The 26824-nt window shown below is 50.5% G+C and overlaps 3 protein-coding genes across 5 annotated transcripts in view; 1 reads left to right on the forward strand and 2 right to left on the reverse strand.

Annotated features, from left to right (window-relative positions):
* The window catches only part of FBXL6 (F-box and leucine rich repeat protein 6), a 173768-nt gene that overhangs the window by 141518 nt on the left and 5426 nt on the right, over positions 1 to 26824 (reverse strand). The window lies entirely within an intron of this gene.
* The window catches only part of BOP1 (BOP1 ribosomal biogenesis factor), a 65610-nt gene that overhangs the window by 27275 nt on the left and 11511 nt on the right, over positions 1 to 26824 (forward strand). The gene's annotated exons all lie outside the window — the stretch shown is intronic.
* Positions 14124 to 26325, reverse strand: SCX (scleraxis bHLH transcription factor). Of its 2 annotated transcripts, XM_079984774.1 has the most exons (3): positions 24620 to 26325; positions 21102 to 21175; positions 14157 to 14277 (listed from the first exon to the last, which is right to left on the reverse strand). In XM_079984774.1, exons 1-2 carry the CDS (start codon positions 25148 to 25150, stop codon positions 21128 to 21130), a joined length of 579 nt encoding a protein of 192 aa, XP_079840900.1. In that variant the 5' UTR covers positions 25151 to 26325; the 3' UTR covers positions 14157 to 14277; positions 21102 to 21127. The 2 variants fall into 2 exon arrangements, with proteins under 2 accessions (XP_079840901.1, XP_079840900.1); XM_079984775.1 differs by lacking the exon at positions 21102 to 21175 and having other exon boundaries at positions 14124 to 14277; positions 24620 to 26321.

Below are 26824 nucleotides of genomic sequence, written 5' to 3' on the forward strand. Positions count from 1 at the left end.
TGCTGCCAAATGCAGACGCACCCTGCAACTCCATAACTTCCAACTACATGGAGCTCTCTGGAGTCTTCAGCAACATGCGGCAGCTAGACTGGTGACTGGGGGCGGCCGCCGAGACCACATAACACCGGTCTTGAAAGACCTACATTGGCTCCCAGTACGTTTCCGAGCACAATTCAAAGTGCTGGTGTTGACCTTTAAAGCCCTAAACGGCCTCGGCCCAGTATACCTGAAGGAGCGTCTCCACCCCCATCGTTCTGCCCGGACACTGAAGTCCAGCGCCGAGGGCCTTCTGGCGGTTCCTTCATTGCGAGAAGCAAAGCTACAGGGAACCAGGCAGAGGGCCTTCTCGTTAGTGGCGCCCGCCCTGTGGAATGCCCTCCCATCAGATGTCAAAGCAATAAATAACTACCTGACATTCAGAAGACATCTGAAGGCAGCCCTGTTCAGGGAAGTTTTTAATCTGTGATATTTTAGTGTATTTTTGGTTTTTATGGAAGCCGCCAGAGTGGCTGGGGAGACCCAGCCAGATGGGCGGGGTACAAATAAATTATTATTATTATTATTATTATTATGATTCTGCTGCCATCCCACCAGCCAGGCAGTGAATAAGCAGGCCTGGTCTGCTTAACGGAGAGTCTGGCTGGAAGGGGTTCTGCTGCAGTGAGCCCTTCCTTCCTCCCATTCCCAGCCAGCTTGAGGGAAGGCTGGCCTGGAGCAGAGAGTTTCGTTTCTTTCTCTTGCTGGAGGACCTTGGCAAATCCCAGGGCACCAACAAGGGATATCTGTGCCCTTTGGGAGTGGCTCTTGAGGTGTCGAGAATGGAAAAGTCCAGTTGTCAAAGCTGAGAGCAGGACGTGCCAGTAGCAACAGCCGATTGGGGTAGTGGCAACTGAGGCCAAAACACAAGGAATCTTGGAGGCAGAAAGAGAAACTTTCTTTGCAGGCCCTAAATCAGCCTGGGAAAGAGGGGAGTTCAGGACCTGGCATGGAAGAGCTGTTGACGGCCTGGAAGCTGGGGTGCTGCTGTGCCCCCAAAGGAGAGCTTGAGTCTCTGCTGGGATGTGCAGGGGGAGAGAGGCAGAAACGGGAACAATCTTGCTGGGGAAGGGATGCCCTAAAGGGAGGGCCTGATGGGAGGACCGCTTCTGCTGCTTTGGGACGCAAATGCACACAAAGGGAGAGAAAGAAACATGGGCTTCTTTCATAGAATCACAGAACTGCAGAGTTGGAAGGGATCCCAAGGGTCATGTAGTCCATCCCCTGCAGTGCAAGAATCTCAACCCACAGTGCCCCATCCAATTTGAAACCATACCGGACCCTGCTTAGCTTTGCAAATGTGCTAGTAGTTTTATTGCTTTGTGTTTGCTTTGCTATCTCTTAGTTCTGTGTCTTTTCTTTTCCCAATAAAATGCACCAGTTGTTTTAAGAGCTCCTTACTGATTTCACTGGCAGGTTCTGCCTACATCTCATATCTTCTAATCCTTGAAATTCACACTCCTGAATAGTGCTACAGGCTCCCCCCCCCCCCACCAAATCAGTGCTACAGTCTTAAAAGAGGGAGGGGGGTATCTGGAATGCTGTATGGCTTAAAAGTACTGTAGGACAGACAGACACCTCTGCAACCATTCACTATGGCAGATCCTATGGGATAATCCCAATAATATAAGCCGCCGTGATGTGAGCTATGAAAGACCGTGCTCAGGACAGCGACTACTTCGATAATTGAGATTCTGGGCTGCTGTTTCTGCTCCTTTGGGCCTGTTGGGCTCTCAGCGTTGTGAGCTGGCCCCCTCTGTGGCGGAGGGGTGCCTGTGCTTGTGCAAACAAGGGTCTGTCTGTGCCCCCTCTTCCGCCTGCTGCCGCGTGCTCCCCTTCCCGCCCCATTCCCTTCAATTGGAGCTGACGCACGCTATTTGTCGGAGATAAAAAATAGCAGAGGAGTAATGGAAAGACAGAAGGCACAGGAAGGCGGTTTGGTCGTTAGAGACAGAAGAGCAGAATTAACGTGCAGTGGGGGATTTGGAGCGAACACTGCCTGCATTGTAATCGGAGAGGGGCAAGGGGGGGGGAGAGAGAGACCGAGTGAGCGAGGCTGACCCCCAATCCCCTGGAGGGACTCGGGGAGAGTAGCAACGAGGAGAGAGTGAAGGATTCCAGAGGTGGACTGGCTTCCTCTTTCACCAGACAGACACAAGGGAGACGGGCAGGGCGCCAGCTCCTGTACCTGCACTTCCAATCTGGGCCATTGACAGCTGGAGCTACTTTGCAGGGGAGGGAGGGGGGAGGCAGGCAGGGCAGCAGCATGCAGGCTCTTCCGCTGGAAAGGGGAGGGATGGTGCCTTGTGAAGTCGGGCGGCTGCTGCCGCCGCTGCTGCTGCTGCTGCCGGTGGACGTGGTGGAGGAGGTGCAGGAGCCGTAGTCTCAAAGCAGTGGCAATGGAGGGGTGCCCTGTCCCCAGAGGAGCCAGCCAGAGACCCTCAGCCAGGCAGTCTGCAACCCTGAGCTCAGGCGAGACGGGACGGACCTGGGGACAGATCTGCAGACACCGTCCCAGCTGGCAAGCGTTGAGCAGGCAGGCCAGCCTCCCTGGGGGAGGGAGAGCCTCGCAGCAGCTAAATCAGAGGAAGAAAGGGCTGCCACGCCAGTCCCACCGGGGGAAGAGGGAGGGGGCACATGTGTTTCTTGGCAGCCTTGCAGGTGCAAAACAGTGACGCAGGCATAAGCACCTTGTGATGGATCATGTGGTGAGGGCAGCAGTTCATTCACTCTTCCACCCACCCAATTTGGGGCAGGAGGCCCAGGTCCTCAGTCCTCTTCCCCCTGGGTGTGGAGGAAGCCCCGCCAGGAGTGCCAAGGTCCCTCTTTGGGACAGCTGTGCATGTGGCTGATGGACCCAAAATGTGATGCCTTTCCCTCTTCTTGTGGGGAGAGGAGAGTGTTTCAGTGCAGGGTGGGAAAGTAGGAGAAGGGCTGGGAGGGGTTGGAGGGCAGCTGGGCCCCCAGTGCACCTGAGCCCTTCTCCAGGCTCCTCTGGCCTGCCCTACTTTGCAGCTGCTTCTCCAATACAAATACATGCATGCATATAGAATCTTATTTGTATGCCGCCTTTGCACAGTTCAGGCGGCTTACCACATGAAAAAAAGTCATAAGCAATAAATAAAACATTTAAAAACAAAGCTGATCAATTTCCACATCAATCACAACATGATCTATAATACAAAAAACCAACAGCCCCCCCCCCCCACTACCACCAAGCAGCACCCCAGCCCAAGAGTCTCTTCAGCAGCCTCAACTTTTGTAGCTGGAGTCAGTCAGGTGCTGCTCAGAGCAGAGATGGGGCCAGGCAGGGTGTGGGGAGGGAAGGTGAAGTGGCGTTGTTGGAGCAGAAAGAGCAGGGCTGGTGGGGAGGAGAGCTGAGGCACTGCAGCCTGATTGCTGTGTTAAGACTGTGGATTGCACAGATCCATGGAGGCGTCTTCATGTGGTGGACATCTGCTTCTTTCCTCATCCCGGCCCCACACAGTGGGGGAGGGGGCTTTTATACGAGGCCCAAACGTGCCCAAGATGCCCAAGCCAGTTGTCCCTGTTCTGAACTCATGAATACAGTGGTGCCCCGCAAGACGAATGCCTCGCAAGACAAAAAACTCGCTAGACGAAGGGGTTTTCCGTTTTTTGAGGTGCTTCACAAGACGAATTTCCCTATGGGCTTGCTTCGCAAGACGAAAACGTCTTGCGGATTTGCTTCCTTTTTCAATAATAATAATAATAATAATAATAATAATAATAATAATTTATTATTTGTACCCCGCCCATCTGGCTGGGTTTCCCCAGCCACTCTGGGCGGCTTCCAACAAGGATGAAAAATACACTAAAATGTCACATATTAAAAACTTCCCTGAACAGGGCTGCCTTCAGATGTCTTCTGAATGTCAGGTAGTTGTTTATTGCTTTGACATCTGATGGGAGGGCATTCCACAGGGTGGGCGCCACTACCGAGAAGGCCCTCTGCCTGGTTCCCTGTAGCTTAGCTTCTCGCAATGAGGGAACCGCCAGAAGGCCCTTGGCGCTGGACCTCAGTGTCCGGGCAGAACAATGGGGGAGGAGACACTCCTTCAGATATACTGGACCGAGGCCGTTTAGGGCTTTAAAGGTCAGCACCAACACTTTGAATTGTGCTCGGAAACGTACTGGGAGCCAATGTAGGTCTTTCAAGACCGGTGTTATATGGTCTCGGCGGCCGCTCCCAGTCACCAGTCTAGCTGCCGCATTCTGGATTAGTTGTAGTTTCCGGGTCACCTTCAAAGGTAGCCCCACGTAGAGCGCATTGCAGTAGTCCAAGCGGGAGATAACCAGAGCATGTACCACTCTGGCGAGACAGTCCCGGGCAATCCGCGCTCCGCAAGACGGAAAAATCGCAAGACAAAGCGACTCGCGGAATGAATTAATTTCGTCTTGCGAGGCCCCACTGTACTCGAGGCCTCTTCTTGTCTTTACCTTGTTCCAAGCATGGATTGAAGCCAGAGTGGCATCCTTTCCATCCCAGCCATCTGTGGGTTCCTGGAGGATTAGGAAGAGGAAATCTGGACTTAGGTTACTCTCAATATTGTGTTTTAATTTTCTTTGATTCTGATCGTGTTGGCTCTCTAGTCTCTCTTCTCCCCAGCCCCAAAGCCCTTAATAGCTTGGCTTTGAGCAATTCCTCTCCACGTGCTCCTCTGGCTTCTTGTTTCTAGAGCTCCCTGGGGAGATCCGTAGCCTTGTGGAAGATGACTGGAACTTGGTCCATGGGGTGAGAGCACCAGAGGGCTTGGCGCTTAATCTGATGTTGAGCGTGCTTGCTCTTGTGTTCTTCCACACTGGGAGATTTCACTTGCCTTGTGGGACCAAAGGCTGGAGGCTTGTAGATCGAGATCCAGCTTGTGGCGTGTGCATTTGCTGTGGAGAAAATCCCCACCAGGGCGGGAGAGCAGGGGCTCCTCCTGCCAGTTCTGGTAATGTTTAGCAATGCTGCACGTGCTCCTCACCTGTGCTCTTGGACTGCTGGTCCTACTTGTGGAGGAATGGTGCCAGTGAGAGGAGGAGGAGGAGGTGTGGAAGGGATTTCTTCAAAAAATTATATTGAACTCATGAAACACTGTTTGTCAGATGAACAAGTAAAGCAGTTGAAGCTGCTGACATGTTCATCAGTAGAGGACCAGAGTCTTCTGTCTTAGAGAGACCTCCCAGTTACTTACCACCTTCGGTTGTAGACGCTGCACTCCTGAACCAAAGCTGAATGCTTTTATTTTTCTTGAAACCAGTTTGCTGGTCCTTCTGGGTTAAGATAAGTATTGGTACAGACAGCGTTCCAATGACTTCCTACTGCATGCAAACTTGTCTTACTGGACAATACATTGAGGATGTTTCTCTAAAAAGCTTCTCTAAAGCTTTTATACGAAATGGCTCTGTGAGTGTGAAGAGGCCCCCCCACTTGAACTGCTCTCAGCCCCCTGTCATCCAGGTCCTCTCTCACTCTCTCCATTTGTCAAAGGGCATTTGTTATGGCAGTTGACCTCTTCTTCTGCCCCCACCACTCTGCAATGTACTTCATTGCCACGTTGGTGTTCAGATTTGAGAGCCATTGAGCAACCACCTGTTCAGAAGAGGCTGCCACTTTGTATTAGGATGGAGGCACAGCTCTTGGAGACGCCTCTCCCACCTTGCCCTCATACTTTGTTGGAAGCTACCCAGAGTAGCTGAGGCAACCCAGTCAGATGAGTACAAGAAATACTTATTATTGTTGTTGTTATTATTATTATTATTATTATTGAAGCCCATTGCCCATGGGCGCTGCAGGATTGGGGCCGTGGCGTGCTCCACTCCCTTTCTGGCAGGTCCTGAGAGTGCTTTGCCAGCTGCCAAGTCCAGACACACATCCCATCCTATCTACGTCAAGAATCCTTTTTCCTGGTGCATGGATTTAGAGCTACTCCAAAGAGCAGCTATTCCCATCTGGGAGTTTCCTTCCTGGGAGTGCCCAGCCTGCGTTTTTAGCTCTCTCTCCTCCAATGGGACACCCCTGAAAGTGATCCAGAAAGGAAATGCCTTTGCTTTGCTTATGCTTCCCTTGCTTGGTTAAACCCCCCCCCCCCCAAAAAAAAATATGGCTTCCTAAAAGCATAAGCCTGGCCACCAAATGTGGGCCCAGATGAAAAGCTTCTCTGATGCTTCCAGGAGACGTTCAGCCCTGCGGGACAGCCGCTGAGTGAATAGTTCACCTCTCAGGCTCTTGCCACCTGGACTTGCCATTCAGGTGAGGCATTCAAGAGAATGTACTTAGTTAATTGTAGGCTTATAGGGCTCTGTCAGCCAAAGTATACAGAAACAATGAGGCATCAAACAAGCCCATTGTCAGCATACATTATGCACCCCGGGCAACCTTCATATTCAGAGCATGTATAAACAGCCTGATGTTTTATAAAACTTTTAAGTGGTATTCAATATAAAAACAGTATCACTGAAACAGAAATGCAACATAAAACCAGTAGAACAGGTGAATGAAAGAAAGGAATATTAGGAATATTAGAAGGGAATATTAAAAGCATTAATTTAAACAAATGGTCCCAGTTTATGGGTCAGGGTAACCTGGGCAAGAAGACAAGCCTATTCAAAAGAAGAGCCTAAGGCTGTGGGAAACCTGCAATCAGGCTTCGAAGTTTATTCCCCTCCTGTGGCTTCCAGCAACTGGGATTCAGAAGCATTGCCTCCTCCAAGTGTAGAGGCAGAGCAGAGTCATCAGGGCTAGAAGCCACCATGGTTCTCTCTTCCGTGAATTTGCCTGATCCTCTTGTAAAGCCATCCAAGTTGGTGGCCATCACTGCCTCCCGTGGGAGTGAGTTCCATAGTTTAACCCTCAAAGCATCTCAGTTGAAACATGCAAAGAGATCAGGACCCCTCGTTCTACACCTGCACTGCCATCTGCAGGTATGGTCTGCTGCAGATGAGGGTAATTTTAACCTGATGCTTAAAGAGTCAGACAAGGTGTGTGTCTCCATGTGGACGCAGACTCCCAAGTCTCAAAGAAGGAAGTGAGTCTCTGGAAATGTCCTTTTTCCCTCCCCCAGTTGTGGGGGAAGCAGTTTCCTAGACCCTGTCATCGGTGATGTCCCACACCTGGGAAAGATTTCCATACTTCCTGTGCTAATAACTGCAGCTTATTGTGCCCCAAGCTGAGGACTACTGTCATCACAAATTGGGTCAGTTCTCTCACCTGGCCCCAGTTTAACCTCTTGGCTAGAGGGGCACCCTCTGGGGCAGATTGGGGGAAAACTGCATAGGGGAGGAGAGGAAAGGGAATCCCATCATGCAAGCACAGGCCCATTCACACCACATTAGATATCCCCACAGTGTTTTTGGATTTTATCTTTAATTCTAAAATAGTATTTATGCTAGCTTATCTATACTGTGAGCCATATTTGCCTTGAAAAGCAAGATGTAAAAAAAGAGTCACAACATATTGTGAGAATATACTGAACTTTCCATGAGGCAAACTTTTTACCATTCTTCTGAACGTGCACATTCAAACTTGGTCAAAATAGTTTTTTTTTTCCAAAGACCTTTTTTTTAGAAAGAAAAAAAGGAATTGACTTTTGGTTATTGTGCCTTTTTTAAAAAAATGAAATGTGAGTGTTGAGAGTCTCCCTTCTCTGCCCACCCCGCAGCCTTCAGCAATCTGATGCTCTCCAGTTTCTGTAGGACCACAGCTCCCGTTGGCCTCAGCGTCACAGCGCTACACTGTCTGGGAGTTGTAGTCCGAAGTGCCTGGAGGGCAGCAGGTTGGCTTCATCGGACCCCGCTCGACGCTAAGGTCCCTAGGACAAGGCTCTCACCTCTCTCCTCACAGCTGCAAAGCATTGTGTGAAATTGACCCGCTGCGAATGCCAAGGAGCATGGTGGGGCTTGGAAGGCCTCTTGGCGGCTTCTTCAGAGCTGTGGCTAGCCCACATGCATGGAGCACTAGTCCAGCCAGGCACAGCCTTGCCAGTAAATTCAGTGCCCTGGGGCAACTCTTTTCAACAGCCGCCGGAAAGGTGTGCATAAAAAGGCTTTCCCTTTCTTCTGTGGGACCTTTGCAACTTTAACAGCCACCCTATAATTTTCACCTGTGTTCTTTTAATGCCTTCCCAGCTGTGTGCGTTGCCAGAGGGTATCTGGCAGGGGGCCTGCATGGGGAAGGCATGCGCATGGAAGCAATTGGGAGGCAGGCTCCAGGGCTGCAAGCCAGTCCTCCTGAGGGCTGGTGCTCAGGGCGGCCCCATCACCTCCCACAGGCTGGCTGTCCCCTCTGCAGGCCAGGGGCACAGAGCAAATGAGGAGCACCCCTTCACTCTTAGGTGGTTCTCACTTGCCCTCCCGTGTTTGGGGGGTGGGGTGCTGGGGATGGGATGGACTCCAGCCAGCGAGGCATCTGCTGCTCAGCCTGCCTCAGCTGCTGCCAGGCAATGGCTCCCCGGGTGCTTGTTTGGCTAATGTGTATGAAAGTGCCATAAAGCTTCTCGGCTGGCAGACGGCCCGTTGTCTTGGCTCTTGGCTCAACAAGTGGCGGGTGTTGAAGCCCCTGTGGTCAGTATGGGGGGAGGGAGACTTGGGTGATGGAGGGAGGCCCCGTGCTGTCTTGGTAGCGACAGCCGAGGCTCGGGTTGCTGCTGGTGCTTTGGAGTCTCTAATTTGCCCCAGATCCGTGACGGGGGTCTGGAGGCCAGCACCTCCCCACCACCTTTGCTGCTAAGGAAAAACGCAATGTTGAGGAAACTGTAGACACAGACCCACCAGCAAGGAGGAGGCTCAGAATTATGCAAGGGCAATGCAGCTCCTCACAAAACAAGGTATGTCAGCAAGCAAACCACCCCTTTCCCCCATTCATCTAATAGTAACCCGTGGCTTCTGAACTGACAGCCCCAGAGGCTCAGAACACCATCGTTTTATTTCTGTTTCCATGTTTCTGGCTACAAAAGCCTCAAGGGATTGTGGTTGCTGACACATCTGGGAGTCAGCCTGAAGCACTGGGCGCTAGCCGCGTGCCTGGTCATCTCAGTGTTCAACCCCAACTTCAGGTCATTTATGAACAAGTTTAAAAGCCCCTTTCCTGATGCAAGTCATGGGGGTTCACCAGTTCTTGTATCCTAGCCCAGCACTATGTTTTGTATGGCAGCAAAACTGCCTTGAGAGACAAGGAGAGGGGTATGTGACCCTGATTATTCTCTTACACTGTTTTGCAGCTTTTGATTCTGTTGCGCACAGTAATCTCCTGGAATGGATCCATGCAGTGGTGGTTGGGGGCATTGCATTACAGCGGTTCCTGTCCTATCTTTGGGCCTGTTTTCCAGAGTAGTTATGGGCGTAGGAGCTCAGCAGCATGGGAGTTAATCCTGTGGCACCCCACAAGGTTCAGTTCTTTTCCCCATACTATTTAATATCTGTAGGGAGCTGTCATCAGAGGATTTGGAGTGTTGTGTCACCAATATGCTGGTGGCATATCTATCTCTGAGCCACCTGAATCATGAGAGGCAGTTCAAGTGCTTGGAGACAGTGATAGGTTGGATCTGGGCCAAAAGTTTGAGGCTCAGAAGGCAAGACCGTTTTTTTCTGTCCAAGAGGCAGGGAGACAGCCTATTTTGGACAGGGTTGCAGACCCCTGGAAGGAGCAGGCAAATAGGAACCAGCATTGTCATTGGAGATCCAGGCACCCTTGGTGACTGGGAGTGCCTGTTTCCATTGCCAGTTGGTTTACCAGATCAAAGATAAGTTGGCTGCTATAATCCATGCACTGGTAATTTCTACATTGGATCACACTCTACGTGCCCCTCCCCCCCTTGAAGATGGTTCAGAATGAGGCAGCCAGGTTACTGGCCAGGGTGACATGTAGAAAACACACAATTTCTGTTCTAAACAGTTTATCCCATTCTCCTACATGACTTGGGCCCCACATACCTGAAAGACTGCCTCCTTCCCTACAGACCCTGCCAGATGTTAGATTGGTAGAGGAGGCCGCCTGGGTACATTCACCTCTCTCAGAGGTTCAAGGGCTCTTTTTGTGGTGGCACCTGAGCTGTGGGATTTCCCCCTTTATGGGTGTGTCTGGTGTCTTCGCTATATAGCTTTCAGTGTATGCTGAAGACATACCTGTTTCTTTACTCTGGTCTTTGACAGTTAAAAAGATTGTTTTCATGACCTATCTGGACATTGTTAATTAAAAAATTACAGTTTTGTTTTACTGTACTTTTCCATGTATCAGACAAGGTTTTTTTATTTTAAAGTTATGTTAAAAATTGGGGGTCGTCTCATACATGGATAGTACATGGGGGGACATGGGATTGGTTGCTGTAGCCAGCTGGAAATTGTCAGCGGCTCTTGGGCGGCTCTTAGTGTCTGCGGGAAGGGCTGGTGTTGATTGGTTGTTGCTGCAGCAGTTGAGCGGGCGATTGGCGGCTTCTTTTGGCGAGGGGACAGATGATAGGTAGCTTTTGCGACGCATGCGAGTGGCAGCATAGGTCCATTGTGTGAGTGATTTTCGGCAATCCCCCCCCCTAAGAAAGCTCAATAACCCACCCACCCCCCCCAAAAAAAAAGCTCAACAACTATGGGCAATCTCCCCCCCCCCCCCCATTTTCTTAATTTTGAGTCCCCCAAAATAGGGAGCGTCTTATACACGGGGGTGTCTTATACACAGAAAAATATACAGTATTTTGTGGTTAAGCTATATTATTACCCATTGACTGTTTGGAAAAAATTTGGTTACAACCCTTCTAGGTCAACAACCCAACACGCTTTATTCACATCTTCCACGTAAGTTCCCTCCAGTTGGGATGGGCGGATCCAGTGGCATTTTCAACCAGGAATGGGAGGAATGTTTTTGCAAATTGTAAACTACTGGAAATAATTCATAATGGCAATGCTTCCCCTAGAACATGTGATGGCAGCGGCTGGGAAAGGAGAGGGCTTCTTGCTAGGAAGCCCTGCTGCATAGAACAACAACAGTTATGAGTGCCTGGAGATTGTGCCATCTCCAGTACGAGGCATCCAGTTAAACCTTCTGGCTCTTTCATGCCAGAAACCATTCCACAAATCTAGGTCAGCTGTATTTTGGTCCCCAGAGCCCTGGGGACTGGGGAACCTGTGTTCACCCTCTTCTTCCTGTGGAAGGAGGGCCACTGCTGGCTGTGGCAGTGCAGGGCCAGGTGTCCTACAGAGGTGTAACACACCAGACAGCATGTTAATGGGGTGTTACTCTTGCCCAGGATACGGCTATTTGGAATACCAGCCACTAAGAGCCAAAGGTTGATCCGCCTGCCTGCCTGCCTGCCTGGCTTGTCTAGCATGACCATGAAGAAGGATAACCATGGACTGGAGGGTGGCTGTGCTCTGCAGTAATGCTTCTGAATAGCTGTTGCTGGAAGCCCTTGTGCTTGGATCCTGCTTGAGAGTTTCCCTTATCGGCATCTGGTTGGCCACTGGGAGAACAGGAAGCTGGACTAGATGGGCCATCGGCCTGACCCAGCAGCCAGGCTCTTACGTGCTTATTGTGATCCGGTGGCAACTTCCTCTGCTAAATGTTGACCCCTCTCTACGAGGAAGTACATTGTCACTTTCTCCAGGGTTTCTCTTGCGCTTGCCTCATTATTCCCCTTGAACGTTTTTTAGTTGTTCAAAGTCATTGACTTAAGAGGACCTGAAACTAGAGGTTTCTCTCCTTTGAATTAAGGAGGTGTGTTCCATTTTTTAAGGGCGCAACATGCATGGAGAATCTAATTCGGATGATGCAGTATGTGGCAGAAGGCTTTGTTTATGCTCTGTGTTAACTAGAAATTCCTAGTCACAACCGCGATAAAATAATAATATTTTTGTTCTGGCGTAGCATTTTCCTCTACAACCAAATAAGAATTTTGGCTATGAAGATGGCTGTTTTTTTGTGTTCATTTCCTTAAAGTGTTTAGTTTTGTTCCATTTTTCTCTGAATAAACCTCTTTTATTGTTCAATATTCCTCTCTTACTCTAGTTATGTAAAAGTTCTGGCTTCCTGGTGAGAATTCTCACCACTTGATACTATTGAATATAGTATTCCCCTTGAGGGGGACGGATTTTTAGGGACACTAAAGGACTTTGGAGGCTCCAGCCTTACCTTAGTTGCTCCTTCTCATAGTCATCTGCTGCCTGCAAGCTAGATTTGAGCTCGTCACTAATAGGCAGATATTGTATAAGTTCGCAGCATGCTTTGTGGGTTTCTAGAACTTCCCTTAATAACTCTGAGCTCAGCAGGCAAATTAATTCTGTCCATGTTTGGAAAAACAGCTTTTGTTTAGGTTTGAATCCTTGCTGTTGTTAAAACTATATGAGCATCTGTTCTTCCTCTGCTGATGGAAGAGCCCCATTTGAAGAGGGCCACAGCTCAGTGGCACATCACCTGCTTGGCATGCAGAAGGTCCCTGGTTCCGTCCCCAGTGGCATCTCCAGGCCGGGCTTGCCTGGAACCCTAGTCGCCTCTGCGTTAGATGGACCCAGTTGTCTGATTCAATGTAAGGCAGTTTCCTAGGTTCGCCACCAGCTCAAAGCACTGCTGTTTGGCACCTAAGCATTGCTGCCTGCTTGGCAGGTAGTCTAGATAGCTCTGTAGGCCTGTATCTGATCCCGTGGGATAGCTCAGTCAATAGAGCCTGACTCTTAATCTCGGGGTTGTGGGTTTGAGCCCTGCATTGGGGGAAAGATTCCAGCATTGCAGGGGTTGGACTAGATGAGCCTTATGGTCCCTTCCAACTCTACAATTTTATGATTCTATTGAATGCTATGATTTTATAATGCTATGATTTTATTTAATCTGCCTGGGATCTATGGCAAGTGGACCTGTTAGGAGACAGCTGGGTGCTCCCGTAAGTTGGTTGCAGCTCAGTTCCTTGCCTGCCCCCCTTTTCCCATGGATAGCCTGACTAGCCTCTGACTAGCATCCCATGCCTTGCTCGGGTCCAGTGACCCTTTCTTGCTTGCCCACAAGCTCACATCTCGGTGAGACTCCTGGGAGGAGCTTCAGCTTCTGCCCACAGCCTCCCACAGCTGCTGTCTTATCTGCAGGCAGAGCCTCCATGTGCTCCTGCCTTCTCTTTTGGCGCTGAGCAAAGGGCAGGGTGCAAAGGGCTAATGCAGTTCCCTCCCACAAGATGTAGTAGTTCGTGGAGGAGGGTAAGGCTGTCAATGGCCAATAGCCATGGGGATGGCTCTTCATGCCTTCTCTTCTCTACACAAGCCATACCTTGGATGCTGCCAACCTCAGGATTGGCTTTGGGGTCTAGCTGTCCACTTTTGATTTATTTCCCTCCCTGCCTGATTTATTTCCCCAGGATGCTCCACTCTGAGGCAGCGCCTCTTTCTCCCCCCACCAGTGAGTCTTGTTTTACGATTGCCATAGCGCTGGCAAGTGGCCTCTTGCCTCTTTCTCAGAGTTGCCTCCCGCCCGCCTCACACACCTACACAAATGCTGCAGAAGTGGAGTAAGCATTCCCCCCCCCCCCAAAAAAAAAACACCTTTAAATTCATCTCGAAATGCCAAGACCCAGGACCCTGTTGGCCAAATGGCATGAGCCTAAAAGGAAGTTTGCTTCCGGTCAGAACGACATAGTTCTCTCTCACTATACAAGCAAGTTGGATTTATATTATTATCAATGACATGAAACTCCAGCATGTATTGATTGTAACCCCACCCGAGGTTCTGAGAACAGGATGACCCATAACTATGGATTTGAAGGCAAGTCCAGGGGTTGCGCTGCGGTCATTCTTCTTGCTTCCCCCAGGGGGAACCATGCCTTCCTCCTCTTCCCTATAGCGGGATTCAGATCCGTGAGGATTGTTCTGCCGTGTGCAAGTCCATGTCCTTCTGCTTGCTGGTCAGGAAAGCCCCCCCTCTCCAGTTGCCCCAGTGGCCACGCCAAGGGTCCCCGGCTCACTCGCCTCCCAGCACTGCAGTGCAGAGTCATTCAGAGCCCTGCTTTTCTTGCTTGCAAAGCCAGGCCTAGAGGGTGCTCAGTCTCTCCCCAGGATGGGCTGCCGTAAGTTCATCTTGGGTAGAACCACAGGGCTCCCGGTGGCAGCAGCAGCAGCAGCAGCAGCAGCCAGGCACAGGCCGGAAGATTCTGTCTTTGTTTTGCGCGTGTGGCTTTTCCATCTTTCCCCTCGTAATCTCCTCCTCCTCCTCCTTCCTGAATCCATAATCATTTAACTCCGAATCGCCGACTTCCTGTCTCGGTCTTTACTCTGCAGAGGGCCAGAGTTGGAAAAGAAGAGAGTTAGACAAACACACCTGGGACCGCAAGCTGCAAGTGTGGCTGTTCCAAAGCTCCAGAGAGCAGCCAGGTGCACAAGGGATTTTGCTCATTATTTCTCTTTTTATTAAAAATATTTATAACCTGCCCCTCGATCTGCGCAGATTTCAGGACTAGTTCTGGAGCATGAAATAGCGAACAATGCAACAACCAACTATAAAACACATCATCAAAGACAAATAGCTTCATCTGAAACAGAAGAGCATGTTAAACAATTGCCAGTTAAAAATTTTTAATACCTGGGAAAATAAGTTTTAACCTGTCACCGAGATGGTAACAATGTTTGCGCCTTTCTCACTGCGAAGGGCACCATTTCACAGATGGCACCATTCTCCCAGCTATACCAGTCCCCAGGATGAATCACAAGTTTTTCTTTAGCAAACCCTCCAGGCTGATAAAGGAAGAGGCGCTGCTTCAGGTATTCGGGCCTCAGCAGCTTGAATGGGGCTCAGGACCAAACAGGCAGTCAATGTCATTTGTTCAGAGCCGGTGCCACATGGTTCCGTATGGTCCATCCTGCTTTTCACTTGTTTCTACCCAGCGAGAGGCTGGGCCAAAACTCATTTGTGCCAGGGCCATTTTCTAGCCCTGCAACCTCCACGCATACCCCAAATCACTGGTCGTTTCCCCCATGTAGCCTCTCCTGCTATTATACTATTACTTCGTTTAACAAAATTTATATACTGTTTGATCGTAAAGACAACAACTTTATAAAATAAAATGTTAAAAATACATCCAAGACCTTGGTCATCGCAACCACAGTTACTTCATGTTTTCCAGTGATGCTAGCTCACAACACAGCATCAGTGGATGCTGAAACCTGGCTTCCTGATGCAAAATTTCATCTTCCATTCCCCTCCATCCTTCTGCAGCTAAAACAGAGGAGCCCTTTTTCTATCAGTGGGATCTGTTTCTGTTGCTGCGTACAGATCACAGGAGGGCTCGTTTGGTCTGAATAGATCACAACACTACGGCATTTGTGAAATGTGCAAGGCAGGACTAGCTTTAGACTCTGAGTAGACCCAGTGCCCGGAGAAGCAGGTCCCTTCTACACAGAGCACGTGTTATCTCTTGCAGTGTTCCCCCAGAGTTGTTTGGGGTCGCCTGCCGAGCAGCCCATTGTGGCAAACCCCACCCCAACGCTGGGCAGAGTGGGGGGTTCCTTGGGCCGTGGGATGTGGGAGTGCTGTGAGTCCGGCCTCTGCTTCTCAAGGAGCTGCCCTCACTGGCTGGCTGGTGCCTCTCCCCAGCACCACACACTGCACCCCGGCATGGCTTCCTGGCTGCCACAGCCACCCGTAACAGGCAACCTCATCCTTTGTTAAAGGGGAGGAGGGGGGAGCGCAGAAATGGTAAAATTAAATTTCCCAGATGTTCAGGCCCCAGGAGCTCTCTTGCTGTCTGGAGAGGAAATGGGGATTCGGAAAATCCCGCCTCATATTTTTTCCCCTATCACCTTGCCTTTCCGCTGCCATTAAGTTAAGCAGGAACAGTAAATTAAGGGGATTGCAAAGCAGGCCCATCTTTGGGGGAGGAGGAGGGCAGGAAAGGCCCCTCCAAGCTGCGGCCTTGCCCCAAGCAGAGACAAGCACAGCCGGCCTCCAGGTCCCGTCCCCCCCTTCTTGCCACTGGAAGAAAGGGGGGCAGAGGACAGAAGGACCCTGGAGTAGCTTCTCCTGCCTTTTAACTGGCTAGGTGATGCTTGCTTCAGCCCCCCCCCCCCAATATGTGCTGTGCTCTGGATGGAGCTTAAGAAGGAATGGATTGGGGGGGCAGTGCTGCAGCACTCTTAGGTCACAGAGGGTCTTCTAATGAACTAGCATTGATCTGCACAAGTTTGTAAGCACAAGTAAAAAGGTGGTCACCAAAATCATCCCATAATATTTTGCTAGGGGGTGGGAGGTGCAAATAGGACTCCTTTACCCAGCATTAAGCAGCAGTGCCCCCTATCTCTCTCCTGATCCACCTTGAGTTTATGTGGACTAGGAAGCCACTGGGTCCACAGGCCACGTCCCCATGGAGAGCTAGCACAAGGCAGAGGGCCTCTTGTGTGTGATGTTCACCTTGGGTTCCAGATGGGGAAGGTGGCTCTTAAAATCACATCCCTGGTCATCTTCACCGTGGCGTAGCAGCCTTTGCTCATGCTTTTAACTTCTGGCTTTCCACAGTGAGCTCCTGAGCTTCATCTAACCTCCAGGAGAGGTTCTTGCTTTGGACGAGGTGGGGAAGGTTTTTGCTGAGTGTGTCAAGCAAGCAACTGCTGCCTGTTGCACAATTTCTCCCTTTCCACATCATATTAGTCAAGCTTTGCTTTTTCTATCACTAACATGAGTGAGAATTCCCACGTGGCACTTTCCCTGTTTCTCAGAGTGGCCTCCTGGGAGTGGAGCTCAAGGAATTGGCTCCCTGGTGGCTCCAGTCACACCTGAATTTGAAGAGGCGGAGAAAAAGTTCTTTTATATCTTCAGGAAGCTTGCTGCTTATTCTGTCCCTGCTTTTCACGTCTTCTTCTTCTTTTAATATATTTTTATTAAAGATTTCTTGGTTTGCAAAGGAATGTGCAATGTCTCTTTCAAGTTACATTTTTTGAGACATTAGCGTTACATAGGAACCTGCTTTTCACTTCTGACCTGGACTTTTCTTTCAGCTCCCACTCAGCGGGGGGGGGGGGGCAGCACTGTCTTGCTGTTTCTCTCCCCCCTCCTTCCCCCCTTCCCTGTCCTGAATGCCTGACCCCCATAGACCTCAGGAGGTGCGGCTGCCTCTATAGCTTTTGAGTCCACTTAGCCCCCTGCTGAGCTGGGACTTCAAAGTGGCAGCCTTTTCCTGCTCTTAAAGAAACAGCTGCAGGGGGGGGGGGTGTTACAGCACAGTTCTTTGCTGGGGGAGTCCTCAGCAAGCCAACTGTGCTTGCTTCCATTGACTTTACCAGTGTTGAAGCACTCCGTTGGACTGGTCATGTTGTGTGGATGCCTGATGATCGTCTTCCATAGCAACTACTCTGTTCCGAACTTAAAAATGGAAAGCATAATAATAATAATAATAATAATAATAATAATAATAATAATTTATTATTTATACCCTGCCCATCTGGCTGGGCTTCCCCAGCCACTCTGGGTGGCTTCCAAAAAAACAATAAAATACTGTAATACACCAGCATAATGCTGGTGGTCAACAGAAGAGGTTTAAAGAGTGTCTCAAGGCAAATCTGAAAAAATGTAGTATAAACACTGACAACTGGGAAACACTAGCCTGCGAGCGCTCCAGTTGGAGAACAGCCTTTACCAAAGGTTTCATGGACTTTGAAGGCACTCAAACTCAGGACGCAAGGGAGAAAGGTGCTAAGAGGAAGGCACGCTTGGCAAATCCACACCGTGATCAGCTCCCACCTGGAAACCTATGTCTCCACTGTGGAAGGACGTGTGGATCCAGAACTGGCCTCCACAGTCACTTAAGGACTCCCTGTTAAAACCGTGCTTATGGAAGACAATCTTACTCAGCTACAAGGGATCGCCAAAGAGAAAGCGACTCTTCCTGTCCCTCAGCCTCATCTCAGGGAACCAGGGACAGCCAAAAGGCATTCAAGGCATCTTGTCCTGCTACAACCCACAAACTGCTCTTTGCATTCCAAGAAGCCCAAATACTTTATCTCTCCCCGACACCCCAAGCTCCTTTATTGTTGCAGAGAGATGCTAGAACATGTTGTGGCTCAAAAAAGGCAAAGGTCAGATCAGGTGGCAAGGAAAAAGCAGCCCAGTTTAATTGCTTTGAAGGCTGTGCTTGCACTTTTTGCTGCTGAAAAGTGCCTCACACTGCTCGCATGATGGCTTTGGGGGCAGTTCTTTCTGCTTTGCATTTTGTTGATTTGTAAAAATCTGTGGTCTCCCCAAGGGGCATGGCTACCGTAATTGGGTGGCATAAAAATACAAATAAAAAACCTGTTTGTATCTCTGAAATGAGGGGCAACATGGCATAACAGCGTTGTGTTGACACCAATCTCCCCACCACCCGACTATCTCTGTGAACTTGGGACAACAACTTCAACAGCAGTCGTGCCAGTTTGCTGGGGAGAACCCAGGCCCTCTACTAAGAAAAAACCCCCAAACCACAACACGATTTGAAATGGCAAGAGACATGTACAGGTGCCCCTCATGCTTGATGCAGGTGCCACATTCTGCATGTGTGGCCAGTACAAAAACACCTCACATTTTTGCTCCGGCCAGCGGGCAGTGCCTCAGCGCGTTTATCAAACGTTTTGAAAGGATGCTTCAAAATGGCGACCCACGCCATTACAGTTTGCTCTGCTTCATTGCCTTATTGATGAACGTGACATTACTTGAGTGCAGCTAAATAGACCTAGCCGCAGCCTTCAATTTAGCAATCCATTCCCAGTAACACATGCAGCCCCCAGCCCCCGCCACCCCTCTCTCAGAGCCTTCTACCCTCTGCTTTCCATGGATCAGGTCAGCCAATTGGTGGGAGGTTCAGGGTGGACAAGACTCATTCACATGGTGCAATAGTTCACCTCCTCCTTGGGGACTCGTTTATAAGCCTTCCTAGGCATGGCGACTGGCACTGAAGGCACAGGGCGTGCACTTTAGAAATAAATAAATAAAATGCTCTTAAAAACCCTCTGGCCACTGTGGGGAACAGGTTGCTGGACCACGTACACCTGTGGTCCGCTTCTGCATTGATGCATGTTGGGGCAAGTGGCAGCTGCCACAGCCAGTGAAAGAGATGGTGGTTCTCTAAAATCACTGGTAGCTGCCAGCTGTGTTTCTTCACAGCAGGAGAGCAGCTCTATGTGAAGGGGGGGGGGAGTGGCGTAGGGACGTGTACATGACAAGTTCCATTCCTAGTGTATCTGCCTGCACTTCCTCTCCGTCAGTCGTCCCTAGTTGGCATGATGGGAGAGGCAGCAGCAATGGTGGGCCGGAAGGTGGAGCCCAGGAGATCAGGTCAAAGGGCAGTTTGCCCCAGGAAAGTATTGAAAAGGCTGGACTGCATAGGGGACACAAGTTGAAGGAGCCAGTGGGACAAAGGAGAGGACTTGGCCCTTCTTTGGACCAGCCTCTATAAGTCTTGGCTCCTGTGAGTGCCCCTGACACGCTTCTAACTTGCTCTTTTCCCTTCCTTCCGGGTGGGTGGGAAACTGGAGCTTGGTGGTACAGCACCATGTATGGAGAAGGCGCCAGGTTTGAAACCTTACGGGCATCTCCAGGTAAAAAGGTTAGATAGGAGGGAATGGAGAAGGGAGCCTTACCACCCGCTCCAGACCCTGAGAAGCCACTGCCAACTAGAGTGGACCATACTGGGCCAGGCAGGCAATGAGTCTCAGGCTGCTGCTGCTTCTGTTCCACAAAGCAAAGACACCAAAAAGCCACTTGGTGTCTTTGCATCCATCTTCTCAACTAGCAGCCGCCATCTCCACCCACGCTCAGGGCAGGAAGAAAGCAATTCAGTGGGGTTAAGAAACCACTCCTTCACTTTTTTCTCCATGCAAAGCACTCTCTGACTTAGGGAGATGGGAGACACTGCCACGGATTAGGCTACTCTTCCCCGTTGTGTCTGTGCTGCTACCTTTAACCGTTCAGGCATCCCCAGTGAAAAACAGGCGACTTGCTGGGTCGGACATAGGCAGATCTTACAGGAATATGGCAGTATCAACAATGTCAGCAGTAAAATGCCCATAAGAGTACAAATTGAGGGCATTCTCTCCACTTTTGCTTCCTCTGCATAGCATTTGAGCATCCCTACAGCAGGGAGAATCAAAAGCCTTCCTCCAGGCTCCTTCTCAGCATTTCCCTTCTTCCACGTCATTAATTGCAAATAAATTATACTCAACCTCTGCACTACTCCTTAGGGACATTCCTCAATTCTCCCAGCTTTTTTTGTTTGTTTCTTTGTTTTTAAATTTTCAGAATCCTATCTTAATCATTGTTTGTTTATTTCAGATTGAATAAATTGATAAGCTAAGAAATGCCACTCAGTCTCTTTTTAGAAGAGTGGAGAAATGAGTTCTTGCACCGCTATAACTAGGCTGTTACGATGGGGCAATCCTGTGTTTAGCAGATCAATTGATAATAGTAGAAGGAGGTTTGCTCTGCGCAGGAAATGTTTGGCAAAGTATTAAGGCAAAAGCCAGTGGGGTGTTGGAGATGGTCACTTTTCCTGACCTGTATCTCCCCCTCTATTGTTCGGGGTGGAGCTTCCTCTGCCATGACCTTTTGAAGTCCCCCAGCCTCACAGATAAGTTTACAGATTTAGTTTCTGTTGCAAATCTCCCTTTTCACGCTGCTGAAACTCAAGAAGGTGCCTTTCCCCAGCTTCCTCCAGAGTTCCTTGACAGAGTCTGGAGGCCTCTCTGTTCCCATGTGCCACATGCATGCCCCCCAGAATGCTGCTCCCCCAGAACGTCAAGAGTGTTCTTCCGCCAACACCCCCATGAAAGCAAGTTGCTCCTTGCTTTTTCTTCCCCTTGTTCTACATTGCTTTATGTGGGGATCTGCACATAGGCTGGAGTGGGCTGAGCTTTTTGGAACAGCTTTGAGGCTGCTGCTCTGCGCTTTCTGCCCCAAGAAGCCTTAAGAATTTGGCTGCTAGGAAGCTGTGCCCCTGCCCTCACCACATGCTCAAATCCCCTTAGCTTGGGCATTTTGAACTCTCAGCTTTGGTTCGTGGGGTGTAGGAATTTGCTCATTCTGAAATGCGGAAGCCAAGAGCTCATCAAATAGACCAATAAGTAGATTTACGCACCTTTTAAATTTGCGTGATAACGGGTCTCAGAGGCACAATCTTCTCTCAACAATTTCAGCCCAAAGACAGCAACTCTGAGAGTGAAAGCAATTTGGAAATTACACTGCGAATTCAGGGCTATACCACTTTTTTTAAAAAACAGCTTGCTTTTTAAGCAGTGTGTTCTCTGTCAGTGCCCCACAAATAGCAAAGATGTTTGTTTTGCAGTGTCCTAAATCTTCCTTCCTTCCTTCCTTCCTTCCTTCCTTCCTTCCTTCCTTCCTTCACACCACTTAGATCAGTTGGGGGATCTGTTTATGACACACCATTTCAGTTAGGACGAACTTGGCTGGAATGTGGCAGTTGCCAAGCCTTGTGCCCTAGACAGCTGAGGGTATGCGAGACGAGGGGGTCAAAGGAGCAGAGGTCCCAGCTGGCATAGCAGCCAGCCTGCCTTCCCCCTTAGCCCCCGTCATTCTTGCTCATGCTGCTTTGCTCAGCAGCTTAAGGGATCTGAGCCTCACCCTTCTATGCACCAGCTTCCTTGCATATCCTATGTATGGTCTTCACAGCAAAGTCACACTTGTCAACCGCCCTTCCTTTTCTGCCCCTCATGGGCTGAGAGTTTGCAGAAAGGAGACCTTCCCCCCTTGCGTTGTCTTTCTGGGAGGGTGAAGGTGGAACGGACCGTCCAGGGGATGCCTGTGGTTCTACCCAGAGCTGCTGGAGTCTGATATCTATCTAGGTGGATGGAGCCGTCTTGGCACTTGGGGCTCCTTGGACTCCCTGCCTCTTTTACTCGGATAGGAAAACAAAGGCTGTGTGGGGCGCTTTGTCTACACCCGCACACAAGCCCAGAACTTTCCCCTTTTCTTGGAGACTGTTGCAGATGTACAGCACCTTAGTCAGTTGGTTCCTCTCTGTAAACAAAGGGCTGAGGTGAAGCAGCCTGAACTGCCAGGACTGGATTTTTATCCTTTTTCCTCTTCCCACATTTTCCCATATGCCATAAACGTCTTTATTTACTGAGTATTTAAGAGCTTCATCACACCTTAACTGCAGCTGAGGTTTTGTAACTGGGTGCAAGAAGAGGCCAGAGTGGTGTGTCTAACCAAGAGAGATTGGGGGACGGGAAGGAGGTTGCTTTGGGGGATGCTTCCAAATGCATTGCAGTGCGTGGTCTGCCCTCTCCTGCCGGGGCTGGAAGTAGCAAATGCACAGGGTGACCTTTCTGCCACAGGGGGCTTTGCTTAGCCCCCAGCCCTCTAACTGGTATGCTCACAGGCAAGCCATACTGGTGGCCACTCTCTGGATTTGGTCCCCAGCACCTGATGCCTCCAGCCTGTCAGCCGTGGGTAGCCTCCCTCTGAAAACAACGGCCACGCCAGGAGCTGTTGGCAAGGAATGCTGCGGGTCACTATTTGTTAGTCCTGAACCTGCTTCTAGCCAATTTCATTTGATGATCCTGACTGCTAAGGAGTCACATCTCTTTCTGCGTTGCCAGTGGCTTCATCAGTTTCCACTCCCCATGTTACCTACTTCCCCCTCTGCACCCCACACAATGCACAAAACAGCTGCAAGGTGAAGGCTTCATCAGCGCTTATTATTATTATTATTATTATTATTAATGGCCCATGCCAACAACCAGGTTTTGCTGGCCCATTTTCTGCCTTCTCTCTGCAGAGTTTCCAAATGTGGACACACTGCGTTTCCTAACAACTTCCATTATGCAATTAGTGTGAGTAAGGAATTTCTCTCTCTCTCTCTCTCTCTCTCTCTCTCTCTCTCTCTCTCTCTCCCCCCCCCCCCCGCAAGATTTCAGACTAAAATGCAGCCAGTTCCCAGTAGCTTGGAAGTCCAAACCAATAATCTGATAAAATATATTAACCACAGGTTTCAAATGTGGGGTTTTAAAACTAGAACCATCGTCTTCTAAGGGGGTCAACAGCACAAAAAGATTGCTAGGCGATTTTCCACATTATTTGCTTTCATGCTAGCTGAAAGGATATTCCTTGTTAAAACACAGCCAAAATAGTCCTTTCTGCTGGAGTATGTTAAAACTCCCTTTTGGATTAATTTTTTCCTGTTGTTCAAATGAAAATTGCTGGGGCACTTGTTAATCTAACCTGCTTAATAAGAGACCAACGTACAGCTGTTGCATATCCAATGGATATGTTTTTCTGGGGGGATTTGTGGATTTGTGGGGGTGCGGCTGGTGACCCTCTGCATTCTGGAAAGGACCATTGTTCTGTTTTTTCCCTTACTATCCTAATTTTATTTTTACAACAGCCCTCCGAGACAGTTGAGACTGAAAGCAGCTTACCTCAGGATCCGTATTACACTTCAGGGCTGAATAAAGATCAGAATGGGACGAGGTGGAGGTGTCTCAGCCTCCCAACCTAAACTTTTTTGGGGGTGAGGATATATCTCCTTCTAAGCAGGGAATAGTGCTCATGGCGGAACAGGCTGCAAATCCAGCCACTGCGTAAGAAGACAAAAGTAAGCTTACAGCTACACTAAGGGGGGCTGATTTCTCCTCTACAGAGAGAATCCCCCCCCCCTTTGGTTTATGAGAGGAGCAGTACAGAGGATGAGGGGCAAAGATGGTGAGGGATCTCGCAGGAGGGCGAGGTGAGCTGTGCTTGCTGCCCATAACTTGGCTGGGTTGAAGTAAAGGAGGAATCTCAAGCAGCCCAAACCACCATGCCTGGGGCTAAGGTTGGGAAGGGGGCCGGCAAGGTGGTTGCTCACTGGGGAGAGAAAAGCTCAGGAGATGAATGTGGGAAGTGATGGGTGGACAGGCAGTGACTTAAAATCCTTCCTTCCTTCCTTCCTTCCTTCCTTCCTTCCTTGGAAGCCCCTTCTAGCTCTTCATCTTGGGCATTTCCCCCAGACTCATTCCCAGAATGAAGAAGTAGCGGCAAAACTGGGTGGTAGCTGAGAATTGGTGCAGGACAGCAGAGTTGCCATTGCTGAGGGCTGGGGAGTGGAGTATTCCTTCTCTCTACCCCAGACTCACCAAGGAGCTCAAGCCACTCACTCTCTGGACGGAGACATTTTTACCCAACCCTCTCAAGCACTGCGGTGAAGTAGGTGTTGCCTCGGACAGATGCCCCTCAGAAAGCCACACACACACACACACACCCAGTGCTGGCTTGCCATTTGTGATGTGCAAACCAAGTGTGACCTTGGGGTCTTGGTGAGGGTGTGTATTCTCTGGGCCCCTTCGCCAGCACCTCTGGCTTCTCCCTGGTCTCCTGATCTGCCCTGTTTCCCCTGCTTTCTCCTTGCACTTATCAACTCCCCTCCCAGTCCTTTCCAAGCACCATCTCTCTTGGGCCTGCTTATGAGAGAAGTTCAATAATTCCCTCTGGAAGTGAAGTCTTCCAGAACCCTGCGGCACATGGAGGAGTTTATCCACTTTGGCAGCAGCGCTGACTGTTCCTTCCCGCATCCCAGAATCTTCTTAACCGGCCGTTTCTTTGTGCTCCTTCCACCCCCTCCACACCCCCTGCAAGCCAGGAGAGCCCAGGACTTACCATCTTCCTCTGGTTGCTGAGGCAGAAAGTGCAGATCTGTTTGGGCTGGGAGTTTTCGCTCTCCCTCATGGGGGGACTGCTGCTGCTGCTGCTGCTGCTGTGGTGGAAGAAGGCTGGCGTGGTGTGGCACGGCTGCCCATCTCCACACGCCTCCCCCACCAGGAGGACGTTGCCCAGGTGTGAGATGTAGCTGGAGGCCAGGCGGAGCGTCTCGATCTTGGAGAGCTTCCTGTCGGCCGGCTCGGTGGGGATGAGCGTCCTCAGGGCGGTGAAGGCCGTGTTGACGCTGTTGGTGCGGTCCCGCTCCCGCGCGTTGGCCGTGTGGCGCTGCCGGGGCTCCCTGTTGATCCGGTTTGCCTTCTTGCTGCGGCGCTTGCTGCTCTTGAGTCCGTACCCGCCAGTGTCCAGGTGGTAGGGCTTGTCCTCTGACCCCGAGCTCTCGCTCCCATCCTCCTCATCCTCTGAGAGCATGCTGATGTCCGGGTAGAGGAAGCGGCTGGGGGCCGAGCGCAGCATGGCAAAGGAGGACATGGCCAGGAGGTGGGTGAGAAGAGAGTTGGGGGGACGGGGGCTTCCTCCTTGTGGACCTGCTGCCCTGTTACCTCTTCTCTCTCATCCTTTCGTAGTTCTGTGCAGTGCAAGGAAGAGGTGGACAGGCAGCTCCCAGAAACTCCTTCCCCCTGACGCCTTGCCAGTGGTTCTCATCCACTTTCTCTGGCTGGCCCTCCTAGCTGAGAAGGAGTTAAGCTCCGTGGTCACACACTGCGCAGCTGGTGTCTCCTCTTTGCACACGTGTGTGTGCGTGCTTGCATGCGCTCAAAGCTGCTTTTGGAGTGTGGCAGGAGCCAGAGAGCATTTTATAGCACCAGTGAGTGGTCTGTCAGACAAGCCCCTCCTTCCCCTCTCCTCCTCTTGCTCTGCTTGCAGCAGTTTCACGCCTACCTGAGCATTCCTTCTTTTTCCGTTTGGGATGGAGGAGGGGTTGTCAGCTGGTGGCCGGAGGCTGTGGGGAGAAGGGGAGCCCTGTGTGGGCTTCACCTGTTGCTGCCTCCGGGACCCCAGACTCCCAGCCTGGCAGATGTGCTTGTGGGGTGGAGACCACAGAGGTCTTTGTCCATAAAAATTCTTCCGCTGCTATCGGGCGCTCAGACTAGAGTAGCTTGGAGACGTCTAGCCCTGCACAGCGTATTATTTGAAAGGATGGGGTGTGAAGTGCATGGTGACTGCTCTCCTGTCTTGAAAGGATGGGGTCTTGGATTGGGGGGAGGGGGCAAATGTCTCCATTTGGTTGCTCAGAAGCTGCCACCCGCCCAAGAGAGCAAATGCTGAAGCAGAGGTGGAAGATGAAGGGGAGCCACGCTGGACCCCCTGGCCACGGGCGTTCCCTCCCCCTCGGAAGAAAGCCCACTTGGGGACGAAGCTGAGCCAGTTTGGAAATTAGTCATTCCTGGAGAGAAGTGAAGAACAAAGAGGACTCCAGTCTCTCTTCCCTAGTCACTTCCCACCAAGCAGAACCAAATCGATCCTGCTGCTAATGGAGCACAGCAGGAAGGAGTAGCCCTCCTGCTTCCATCAGGTCTGCTCTGGAGAAGGAGCAGCAGCAGAGGCAGCTGCCTCTCCCCTTTCTCGCTGGGATGCCTGCCTTTTCAGAGCCCCTCAGGACCCACGGAGCAGCACTTGCCTTTCCACCTTATGAGGGCACTCATTCATTTATCTCCTCCAACCGCACTCCTGCTATGCCTGATACCCTAAGCCAGGCTTTCCCAAACTTGGGTCTCCGGCTGTTTTGGGGCTACAGCTCCCGTCGTCCCTGACCACTGGTCCTGCCAGCTAAGGATGATGGGAGTTGTAGTCCAGAAACAGCCGGAGACCGAAGTTTGGGAAAGCCTGCCCAAAGCTAAGGCAAGGAGCACGCTGCTCCTTCCTTTTGCCTTTGTGGCCCCACCCTGAGCTTTCTCTCCTGTGGCGCTTACACATACAGATGGTGCCTTGGAATGAGCTGAACTATTTGTTCCATATATAGCCCAATATTGCCTGGCTCTGACTGGCAGCATGTCTCTTTCAGCAAAAGGCCTTTGCCAGCACCTGCCCTCTGGAGATACCAGGGCTTTTGAGCCGGGGACTTTCTGCCACTCAGCTACATACCCAATAGTTTTTCTCCCAAATGGGTGGAGGCAGAGTAAATAAAGCCTTCACTAAGGTGCA

The sequence above is a fragment of the Podarcis cretensis genome (genome assembly GCF_951804945.1).
Source record: "Podarcis cretensis genome assembly, chromosome: 7".
Taxonomy (NCBI): Eukaryota; Metazoa; Chordata; class Lepidosauria; order Squamata; family Lacertidae; genus Podarcis; species Podarcis cretensis.